The sequence below is a fragment of the Vanacampus margaritifer genome, chromosome 12, assembly GCF_051991255.1.
Source record: "Vanacampus margaritifer isolate UIUO_Vmar chromosome 12, RoL_Vmar_1.0, whole genome shotgun sequence".
NCBI classification, from domain to species: Eukaryota; Metazoa; Chordata; class Actinopteri; order Syngnathiformes; family Syngnathidae; genus Vanacampus; species Vanacampus margaritifer.
The window spans coordinates 4,168,510-4,180,891 of record NC_135443.1 but is presented as its reverse complement, the minus strand read 5'-3'; the positions used below and the strand labels follow the sequence as shown (position 1 = coordinate 4,180,891).

The window sequence follows — 12,382 nt, the reverse complement described above, 5'->3', positions numbered from 1 at the left end:
CGAACAAGGAAGTCTCGCCGGCTTGCATGGAGAGCTCCAGCAATGGACGACTATCTTGTCCACTGTCACCACAACCTGTTCCCCGACCCGCTCACTCGACCATTGAAAGGCTGGGGTGGTTGCCTTACTTGTGGGAATCTTGACACTACTCAGGATGCAGACTAACATTTAGCACAGTTAGCTAGCTCCCTAGCAAGCTCCCATGGTGCTGGATTACATGCTAGTGAGCTAGTAGCTAGCTAGCTAGCACCAGGGGCTAAAGCCAAACTGTGGCAGGGTTTTTACTTTCTGGACCTGGTTTTGTCACCTCTGAAAATAAGAAAGAAAAATCTGATCTAATCACTAAATAAATCTTAACGAGGATTCATTTTCTGGATCGTCCAACCAAATCTTCACAACTCAACTATCAGAAGTCTTGTGTTAAGTATCCAAGTGAGGGAGTGGTGCTTACTCACGAAACATGCCTCATGTTCAGTCATGCCGCCTAACGCCACACACTCGAAAGGAGCCAGGCTCGGTTAGTATTTCATCGAGTCTGTTGGGTAAATCCAAAAGGTCGGGCCCCCTTGATGTCCATCTGTTATTCACCGCAACTCCCACCCTTGTACTTGTCATTTCCTGCCTCAATCTGGCTTTTATCAGAGCGCCACGGCGGCCAAATAAAAAAGAAGTGATTGTGCACAGAAAGCCACTACAAGACCCAACATACGTTATGCTTGGCCCCAGCAATCAGTGATTGTAAATGAGCCTTCGCTACACAAATGGAAGCGTTCAAGTCTTCTAATGGTATGAACACTTTGATGTAGAGATATTCATCTGTAACAACATGCTTGCCAACTGTTGAAAGATTACAGTATACCATTAAGAAAATTGCTGTACAATGTCTACAAGTGACTGAACTTGTGGCTTAGAGATATGAGCCATCGTTAAGAAAATTTTTGCTATGGCTTGAGATACAAGTGCGGTATGTTGGCATTGAACTCAACTCACTTCACAATAAGCAGCACACAAAAAAACTGCTTCAAGCTGTTTATTGCCACGCCCAGTCAAAGTTTACTCTCATACTAAACATAAAGCAAAGTTGTTGTTGTTTTTAAATTAATCAGTCATTGGAATGAATACAAACTGTGCAGTCAGTCATATATTCTTTGTCCTCTGTAAAGAGTGACTACTATTAGTGTCACACTGCTGCGCTGAGAGGAGCTGAGACATGTTAATGACAAAGCAAAAAAAAAAAAAGACAACTGGATAGCTCATAACTTGAAAAACTTCTAAGTTATGTCACTCTTAATTAAGTCACGGTGCCACTGTATTAACAATGGAAATGTTTCTTCAGATTTCAAATTATTCCTCAGAGTGCTGGCCCTTGGTGACATCAGCATTTTTCTGTCTTTTGATTGGTTGGTCAAAACTTATTACAACCAATTTTTGACTAGCAAAACAAGTCTATAGCGATCTCCATACATTAAACTATAATCAACATCTGAGTATGATGTACTTAATTAAAATGTTCATTGTTTTTGCCACAGTATTAGATAAATATTGATTCTGAACTACTCCAAATGATGTATGTGGCACAGTTGAGTGTGTTTGTAGGTCAGTATTGATGTTTTTAGAATATTAGCAACATGATAGTAGTGGTATCAAGCAGAGGTGGCAAATCCAGGTCCAGAAAGTAAAAACCCCGCCACAATTTGGCTTTAGCCCCTGATGCTAGCTCCCTAGCTAGCTTCCATGGTACTCGTTTACGTGCTAAAAGGGCTAAAGCCAAAGCCCCCTAGCTAGCTCCCATTGTTTACCTGCTAGGGAGCTAGCTAGCTAGCACCTGAAAGTAAAAACCCTGCCAAAGTTTGGCTTTATCTCCTGATGCTAGCTAGCGCCCTAGCAGGTAAATGAGCACAATGGGAGCTAGCTAGCTAGCATCTGGGGCTAAAACCAAACTGTGGCAGGGTTTTTACTTTCTGGACTTGATTTCACAGTCTGTTGTCTGCAATAGAAAGTGGCATCATTTTATTCCGACACCCTCCCTTTTCCTTTTTCCTAAAGATTTGTGTCACCCTCAGGACGGTCCAAGTGCGAGTTGGACGCACGGTATTTCCTCGAATCGTGCCAGCTGCTAGGCGGGGAACAAGCCGAGCCCTGACGACACGCGCGGTCGTCACGTTGACGTTACCTCGGCTCGCAGGAATGCTCCCACGTCACATACTAGGGCCGTGCTTTCATAGACGTCTCGGGGATCAACAATCAGACAGACACGTTGGCTCCGTTTCACGTTTGAAAGGAGGGGCATGGGTTTCTGTTGTTAACATTTTTTTGTTTGTTTTTTACACAATTTTATTCAAATTTTTTACACTTAATATATAGTACACAATGCATTGAAATATGTGGTCAAAAAGGATGTAGAAAATGTGTTTACTGAGTGTGCTTATTGTACACAGTAAATGACAACAAATTTTAGGAGTTTGAGCGACTTTTTCAAGCGGACCATTTTTACCAATTATCCTCAAGCCCTGTAATGAAAACTAAAACAGCTGTAGACACTTTCTGGGTGAATAGTAGTTATGTCCTCAAAGGGTTTTGGCGAAAACAGTGCAAGAACCAAAGAATATGAGTACATTTTTTCCCAGTTTGGCATGAATTGAATGTTGTCATTAACTTAACACAGTTATTCTCAAAATGTGGTAGTTATACTACTAGTGGTACGCAGACTCCCAACAAAAACAAATGCATTCACAGTCGATACCATTCTGACATGTCAAAAGGAAATTTTTGACAAGCCATAATGAGCTTGTGAGGGTGGATTGCAAAATGACAGTCGTCATCTTGCAAATTCTTTGTAACGTCAAAGTGGTTGAGACGCACGTTTGTCGCTGCAAAAGTTTGTGGATGTTTGCACGAGGTTGAGGAAGGTCAGCAGCACATAACAAGTCCCCTGTGTGTGCTGTCCGCGCAACATGCAGTAATGTGGCCTTTAGTTTCCTGCTGCATGTCAGTGACGGCGGCTGTGAAGTCGTGACATGCTAATCAGCGATCGCTCTGCCATCGTATTTACGCATGAACCCCCCCCCCCCCGCCCCAAACCCATTCCTTGAATAATTTTGCTAGCTGTCCGGCCGTGTTGTTTGCACGCCGGCTGTTTCCCTTCCACCTTGGCCGGGCTGTTGTGTTTTTTCAGCGGCTGTGGAAAGCCGTCAACTTTATCACCAAATTCAAGGTCGCTCGCTCAATGAAATGTCAACGCGGCTTTTGCGGGAGGGGAGGCCTGTAGCCACATTCAACTGATTTAGGTGGAGGAGAGAGGGGCTGATCGTATTTATGCAAGAAGACACCTGTGAGATTATGAGGGAGAAGTTGGCCACAGGATGGAAGTCAGACAAATTTAGCACGGTATATGTCGCAGTAGTTAGCAGAAGTATGTGTGTCGTGTTGATTGACGAGAACGGCGGCCACCGTGAAAAAATCCACTAAACGATACGAGCCCGTGACTGACGTGCCACCCAGTGAGTCAGTGTCGCTCACAGCACGTATATCAGGGCTGCCACAAACAAATCTTTTTCAAATCCATTACCCTATCAATTATTTGATGGAATGATCGAGTCATTGCCCCACCCTCCCCCCATATTTATTTATTTTGTTTATATACTAAAGTTGAACGTGAGGTTAATTGAGTGGATAGAACTACTTATTTATTATCTTCTGTACATAGCATAATATGCTAAATGGTTAGCAATTGCGATTAGCATTAGCGTTCTAGCAATTCCCATTTAACGTAAACACTAACCACCATTTAGGTCACACATACATCATTATATCGACATGAGTTGAATTAGCAGTATTAGCCTATGCAAAATGGTTAGCAATCACAATTAGCATTAGCATGCTAGAGATTTCCATTTGAGGCAAACAAACACTAACTACCATTTAGGTCACACATATATGATTATATCTACATCAGTTGAATCAGAATGAGCCGATGCAAAATGGTTAGCAATCACAATTAGCGTTAGCACGCTAGCGATTTCAATTTAAGGCAAAAAATAATAATAAAGTAAGAATGTACGAAAAAGTGTCTTAAAAGACACTTACTGAAGATGCTTCAGTAATAGTCCATGAATAAACAAGTGGAGCTGTCTGTTAGCTACAATGAGCTCAATAACTTCCTGTCTACTGCGTGTGTTTGCAAAAAAGGTCCGTGTAGAAACATGGACAACGGCGCAAACATGGTGCCGGCGGAGCTTCAAGGCAGACATTTTAAGTCGATCTATTTTTTAAAGTCGACTTAATTTGACTTTTACCCAGCCCTATCGCATATACATATTGGAAAAGACATTATTTTCATATAAAAAAAGTCATTCCTACCTGTCATTTTAGCTTTTTTTTTTATAGAAAAAATCCTCTGTTCAGATGTAAGAGGTGTCTGTAAAGCAAAAAATATATTTGCGTCAAAGTTTCTCTGCTTTTGGTAGAAATTGCTATTTTGAAACTGTCAAAATGCTCTGAAAAGGCCTGGCCGCTCTGAAAATGACAATATATGATACTATACGTACTTTATTTTCTAAATTTAAATTTATGCTTGCCTAAATGTAGGTATGCTCCCCCCTCCCTCCTCTCCATTCCTGACATGGCGCTCATAGCTGAGCAGCAACGTGGGAACGCGACAGTGACGTGATGCGAGTCGTCGCGTAAACGCGTTATCTCATTAAATAACAGCTCGCGCTCTGTTCTTTATAAACTCTCTGCCCTTATCTGCATCGTGTCCTCAGTACAGCGCAGATGAATGATTGATGCGAAGGTGCACTGCTGTGTCGTCTGCTTGTCAGGAATGAGTTCAAGATTCCTTCCTTGCACGTCTTTTGTTTTACACGCCGAGTTCTGCTTGTGCTTTTCCGCTCTGTTGTCGACTGACCTTATTTCAAGACGTGAATTCTTTTGGGGGATTTCAACTGGCCTTTGTTGATATTTATCTGCTCTTTTTCCTTAACTCTTTGACTGCCAGACGTTTTCAGAAAAGGGATGCCGTGGGTGCCAGCCGATTTAAGCATTTTGACTGATCTTTCAAGGTCCACAGAAAATGTTGTGTTTGGACTATGGAAACACACATACTACCAAATGAAAGATTGGACTCTCATCTTTCATCAGAAAAAAAAGTTTGTTTCGACCTTATTCCGTTTTTGAGTAATCAACAATAGAAAATGGTTAGTTTCACCTCTGTTTTGAAACAAACGTCTTTTAACGTCTTTGGCACTCCTCCATAGGATTTTACTAAACGTTATTTAACGTTTTTGGCAGTCAAAGAGTTAAATAAGCGAGAAATTGTCCTTGTGTTTGGCAGGGTCATGTTTGTTTTAGTGCCCAGATATTTTTTACTTAGTATTGAAGTGGATTGGGCGTGGAAAGTTCAATGTCAGTCCCATTGAAAATAAATGGGGAAAAGTTGATATTTGACGTTAAATTGTGCGAATACTGTACGTAATGTGGAATCAGATGATATATACCCTGGGTGGCGTGAATTTTTGAAGCAAGTTGAAATTTGAACTGCGCAATTATTATGTGGGAGTTTCACGGCAAAAAAAGTGTGGAGAGTAAAAATCACAATAACATATGCGGGAACGCTATTTTATCGATTATTTACGTTATTGCCTCAGTCCTTGCTTCAAGGCAGAAATTTTTGCTTCAAAAAGCTTGGTGACCAAACTTTTTGGTTAGCGACAATGTGAAGGGCTACCCGTTTTATACACACTTCTGAAATAACAAATTTACTTGAGCTAGCTAAGGGTAAATCAGCTCATCGTCGTTGCGCCAGCTAGCTTGTCTCAACTATAACTAACTATACGTTATATTGTTTCTAAATGTACATCAATGTGTGATTTAAAATAGAACTGTACAGACACAAATTAGATGCAGCTCACAAGTAAGTGGCACTATTTTTGTTTGTTTTTTTATAAAGTGACAATGATTGGGTGCATGTGTGCTATATGCTCTTTAAGTGTGTCTTTCATGTGGTGGTGGTATGAAAAGCTGAGCACACTACAGAAATGTAACCCCGCTTCTAGAGGGCCCTCCCAAATCCCAGGCAGTCCCGGGAAAGCGCATAGTGACAAAGCAGCTTCCAACCTGCCCCTCCCCTTTCTACCCCTCCAACCCTGCTGGGATAATTAGTAGTCAAGTAATAGCAGGGGGACCAAACATAGACCTGCCGTAGAAATCCCCCTTTTTTTCCCCATTCCGGTGACAGACAGCCAAGGCCTCCCACTACTCTCGTTATCACCTGAAGTATTCGCTTTTGTTTGTGGGTCCGCTAGCGAGAGACTCCCGGAGCATGGCAACAGCCAAGTTGTCCGTCCTCAAGCCAAAGAAAAAGCTCATTTCTATTCATCTCCGTGCCTCCAAACATCTGCCGCTTCACAGATTATTAACCCCCTCGCTGCACTGCTTTGCACATAACTACTGCTTTTTGAGAACTTTACAACCTTATTAGTCTAACTTTGAGACTTCTTGCCTGGTTGGGTATATGCTAAAAAAAAAAAAAAAAAACCTTTACAAGTACAACATTCTCGTAAAATTACAACTTATTCTTGTAATGTTTTACATTTGTTCTGTTAATATTAACGTCTCATGAATAACTGACTTATGTTAACTTTTAGGTGAATTTTCACTGAAGTAAACCCCTTCGCTCCCGGCTGTTTTACCGGATTTTGACTGATTTTGCAAGGCCCACAGAATATTGTGTTCCATTGCTATAAAAACTTGGGACCTACCAAAAGAAAGATTAGTCTCATCTTTCATCAGAAAAAAAGTATATTTGTATCTGTTTCCGTTTTGCAGCAATTAGCATTAGAATATAGCTAAGTTTCATCATTATTTACAAATTTGTTGAAAACAGTGGGGAAAAGAAACTTATTGCAACATGGCCCTGGTTGATCTCTTATACTCTGTTGCCACCTGCTGTCCGTTTTTTTTTTTTGTAATAACTACCATTGCTTTAAGCGACCACCACAGGTCAGAGGGCGCATCAAAGCCTTCTGTATGCTCTAGCATGAAACAGAAAAACGTGTAAATACGTTTTTGGGAGCAAATGAGTTCAAACATTTTCTGGAAATCGCTGATGGCATATACTAAAAAGCTCTCCTAAATGCTCAAGTCTGTTACCGGTGTTGAGTTACACAAAACGCAGAGCAGCTAAATTCCGAACTATAACGATATTTGTCTTGAGGAAAGGTGACCACCTTGCAACTCAGTCATATCGCATAACAACTCTCACTTATATCAACTTTGGGGGAATGCCGAAAGTAGAGCTGAAATGCAGTTCACGTGTCATTTATCTTTCAACTACAATTAATACTTTGTCATTTTCACATAACGCATCTTTCAATTTACTTCATCAGCGTTCAGCTTTCAGCAGAAATTGCACTTAGTCTAGTATCGAAATCACTTCCTCGTGTCTCGCAACTCTTCCTCATAACTCCTCTCACTGGCACAATGAATAACATCCGTCAACCACATCATGCCACGCCATGTAAATGAAGTGACATCACATCACGGACATCTCGTTTGTAGCTCGTCTCAAAAGCACAACAAATGCATGATTGATGAAACACATTTAAGGTACATTTGATTTGTGACTGTGATAGCTTCATTCTTTATTAGAAACAGTTTGAGGATGTTTTTTTGTCCTTCACACCACTGCTTTGTCTGTCTTATGTCAAAAGAGGAGCTCGGTGTTCATACAGTGTCAGGGTAACTCGGGATAGAACGCGTTTGCGGCTTGAATGTCCCCAAGGTCAAGTGTTCAAAACCGAGAGCCAAAGTCCTGCTAGTGAGTCGCCTTGACACGGAAGAAACGAGATACAGTTTGCGGCTTTCTGCGACTCGACACGGTTTTGCTTTTCCGTGATGAAAGGGCCACGGCTTTGCACGCGTGCTCGCATGTGCAAAGAAGATTTCGATGAAACGCAGGGATGCCGCTTTTGGCTGCTTCAAGTGAAACCTAATCTCACAAAAAGTGACAGGAAAAACCTCAAATTGAAAATTCCCCCAAATAAAAGTACTAGCCAGCCAGGACTTTCCAGAGATGGCAAAAGTACTCAGTTTCAGTAGTAAAACAGAAGTAAAGATACTTGTGTAAAAATGATCTACTAAACTTTGAAGTACTGATTCAACTCTTGCACTCATTTCAGAATCTGATGGTTTTTTTTTTTTTTTACTTAGGTACAGAGTAAAAAAATAAAATGCAACCTGGTTCACATTCCTCCATGTCACTGCTGTCACTTTTTTTATGTGAAATAGTTTGTTTTAGATCTGAAATGTTCAACATTATCTGCTGACAAAAAAATATGCCGGGGTAAAATGATTGACCTAACTAAAACTAGACTAAAATGTTGACCGTTTTTAATACCGGAATAAATACCAAACATGGTATTTGATTACTTCCCACCACCGCTACTTCCACATAATCACATAACGCCGTCCACTTTCTTTCTTTTACAGCAACTCCAGACTTTCCAGAGCTTGAGTTGCCCCGGCTTCTCTTTTTTCGATAGCTGCCAATCCAGCCTGCCTGCGTCGAGCCAGCGCCAATCGGAATTCACCACCGAGCTGGGCCTGGCGACGAGAGACGGCGAGGATTCGTCCGACGAGGAACTGGACAGCGACTCGGCGTGTAGCGTGGGTTCGAGATCCGGCTCGCCACGGGGGAAAGTCGCCCTCTGGAAGGGCGACCGCGGCTCAAACAGGGACATTTTCCAGCTCGGAGGAGAGCTGGACCTCGAGCAGATTGAGAGGAATTGAAGCAGATCTTCAGGACGCTGATGACTGGAAGTGTTAAGGAATGTCTCCACTCAGTTGAAAGGGAAAGACGTTGGACTATCAAAGGATGCAGAGGACATATTTGCTTTAAACATTGGGACTATTTTGAACTTTTTTTTTTTTTTTTTTTTGCTCAGGAGTGTGAAAGTAAGGGGTTAATAGTCTTAAAAGAAAAAGAAAAAAAAACCTCAGATCCGCAGCTGCCTTCCCATCTGGTGAGCTTTCCAACGCTAGCTTAGCTTAGCATCTCTTTCCTGTAACTCAAAAGTGGACGCAGGGACGACGTTATACTACGACACACAACTCTGACTTTGCTGAATGTAGGCTCAATAAGCTTTAAAATATGGGCTGCGTTTACATGGCCACTATATTTTGATAATAACCAACCTATTATGGATCCGATTCAAAGCACAGACTTCAAACAACTACAACAGTTCTGCGTGACAATAATATAAAGGAACATTCCCTAAACTAAGCTGGTTATTGCTGTCCATGTAAACACAGCCATCGACTTCCTTCCTTTCTTTTTAAGTTTCTTCATAAGCAAATTGTATATTTGAATTAAACTCCTAAATGATTAGTTCTGATATCAATGTTTATTTTTCTATTTCTATGTTGTTGTTGTTTTTTGATGGAGCTGTACGTATGCGGAGTGAGAGTGTGATGAGGGAGGTTCTTGGATGTGGAAATAAATCTCCATTCGCCATCGATTGTCTTTTTTCCATTCCCTCGGCTAAATGAAAAGGAATGCATAACGCGCTGAGTCAAGAGTGTGTTTTGTGAGTTGCAAATGAGGAATAAACAGGAGAATGACAAGCGAGCGTGAACGTGACACTGACAGATGGAATGATATCGGATTATTAGAAAAACTAAACACTCTATAGATCCGAAACATCTACATCCTGATTCCTCAAGAAATACCGGCAAGTTTGCAGGGAATGAAAGTTTATAAATAATTTTCAGTGCATGCCAAACCTCTAAACTTCATTCGTTTAAAAAAAATAAAAAAATCTGGTGATCTTTATTTATTTTTAAACAAAGTTTTTTAAACTTCATTCGTTCAAAAAAAATAAAAAAATCTGGTAATCTTTATTCATTTTTAAACAAATGAAGTTTAGAGGTTTGGCATGCAGCCTGAAAATTATTTAATTATTATTTTTCAATATCATTATTATTCACAAATGTGGTGAAAACACTGGGGAAAAAAAGCTTGTTGCAACATGGCCCTGATTGATCTCTTATACTCTGCTGCCACCTGCTGGCTGTTTTTGTAATAACTACCATTGCTTCAAGTGTTCTCTTCAGTTCAGAGGCTGCATCAAAACCTTCTGTATGCTCTAGCATAAAAAAAAAAAAAATCTGTATAAATACGTCTTTGGGAGCATGGCGATATTTAAAATAGAACGTGTTTATACGTTTTTTTGCAAGCAAATGAGTTAAGGGGACTCTGGACCAAAAAACTCCTGCTCTAGTGCACCCAGCAACATATTACTAGTATTTTTGGGGCTATCTTATCACATCTCTAATGTCTCTCCAAGAAGCTGCCACTATGTAAAAGATTTATTTTCTTAAAAAGATCGACTCTTTTTAAGTTGCATTAAAGCCTTGTATCAACCTTATCAAAATGCACCGGATGGGGGCGAGGGGGGTGGGGCGCTGGCTGCAGATTGTTTTTCAGACACGAGGAGAAAAATCCCCGGCTGCTCTACAGTGTTTATATTAAAAAACAGGATGTCCCAAAGCAGCGGCGGCCTTTCCTTCGACGACGAGCCTTGGAGAAAGATGAACTCTGACATCTGCGAGCAAGAGGTGTTGTCTTACACAAACACACACCACTGACAAATTGACAAAATACTGGAAAATTGTTTTCGGTAATGGGACGTCAGCTTAATTGTGTAATTTTTTTTAAAGACTGGTAAAAAAGTAGAAGCACTGATTCGACTCCTTTACTATCAATAGCTGCGCAGTCGCCAGCTTATCCCAAAGGTCAGTAGACCGACCACGCACACACATACACGTTTCCTCTCCGGCAGGAAATGAGCAACGGAGCAAAGGCAGAGCGCTAATATCTGAGGCAAAACTACTATAAATAGGGAGCATTGTAGCAAGCCAAAGTAGACAGGAAAGGCTACGTTACACAAATCAACAGCAGCCTCGATTACACGCGGGCAAACATTATTTGTGTTTTCAAAGCAAACTCTCTTTCACTTTGTCAGCAAAAAAAAAGCACCGCGACTTCCCTTCGGGGACTTGAGACGAGGTCAAAATGGTGACGTCGTTTTATGTCGGACGTCTGCCTTTTAAGGCGTTGAGTGGCATCAGAATGATGCTCGAGAGAGTTTTGTCGGATCTTTACAGGAGTGAGGAAGTCCCACACAGTAAGTACAGTGGTGCCTTGAGATACAAGTTTAATTTGTTGTGTGACCATTCTCGTAAGCTAAATCACTTGCATCTCAAATCATCTTTCCTCACCGAAATGAATGGAAATCTCAATACAGTCATCCATTGCAATCCCACCAAAAAGCACCACGTTTGAGAGCTTGTTGCAACATGGCCCTGGTTGATCTCTTATACTCTGCTGCCACCTGCTGGCCGTTTTTTTGGTAATAACTACCATTGCTTTAAGCGACCTCTTCAGGTCAGAGGCTGCATCAAAGCCATCTGTATGCTCTAGCATAAAAAAACGTATAAATATGTTTTTGGGACCATGGCATTATTTAAACTAGAACGTATTGATAAGTTTTTGGGAGCAAAAAAAAAAAAAAAAAGTGAGATGCAACCAAATCAAATGATTTATGGATCTGCTGTTGGCTGATGATCATTCCAGGGTGCACCCTGCCAAAATCAACCTCCAACTCAACCCTAATGAGGACAAGCACTACAGAAAACAGTTGGATGGATGATTAAAATGTTTTGCTGAGGGGAACATTGTGAGCTCCTCAGTCGGCGACCGGGACAGCTGGCCGGTCCCGCCTCGTCTCCACGCATTGTATGCACGTAGTAGGTGCTTATGTGCTCTTGGACACTTACCGCCGTCAGACAGGTGGCCGGCAGTGTCGCATGTCACTGATTGACTATTCCCCACTCCCAAGTTGACAGAGTGCCACCCGACACTTTGTCACCATGGCTCCCCGTGAATGCCGTTCCTTTCCCTCTGCTGGCCCGGCGCCGCAGTATGATTTACATCCCTTAAATGTGCCCTAATGCCGGCTTTTGTTCCGCGTGCCAGTCCACCCCGAGAGTGGGAATCTCAGACCCAAGCAGTATGAGAGGACATTTGCATGACAACAATTGAGGGGAAACATCAAAACGAACACATGGACTTCAGACGGATAAGCGCGAAAGAAAATGCAAGGAGGGATTATATTCAGTGGTTTAAAATTGAATATGGTGACTTTGATTGTTAATTCATCGGATATTACAGCATTGGAGCCCAACATGACGCCAACAACGGGAAGATGAGCTTAATCCCCACTATGGCGTAGCATGATTGTAGTCTTGATCAAAATTGGAGTTCAGAACATTCACATAGAAAGACTTGGCTTAACCGTAAACAAACAGCTACTAACATCCAAAA

The 12,382-nt window shown here is 41.5% G+C and overlaps 2 protein-coding genes across 6 annotated transcripts in view; one reads left to right on the top strand and one right to left on the bottom strand.

Annotated features, from left to right (window-relative positions):
• Nucleotides 1-9,513, top strand: part of LOC144061333 (protein FAM53B-like) — a 30,425-nt gene extending 20,912 nt beyond the window's left edge. The window contains exon 5 of the mRNA XM_077581685.1: nucleotides 8,488-9,513. Within this exon, the coding sequence (XP_077437811.1) occupies nucleotides 8,488-8,787 (300 nt within the window). The 3' untranslated portion in view covers nucleotides 8,788-9,513. The remainder of the gene's footprint in view (nucleotides 1-8,487) is intronic.
• Nucleotides 1-12,382, bottom strand: part of LOC144061335 (uncharacterized) — a 73,882-nt gene that overhangs the window by 16,836 nt on the left and 44,664 nt on the right. The window lies entirely within an intron of this gene.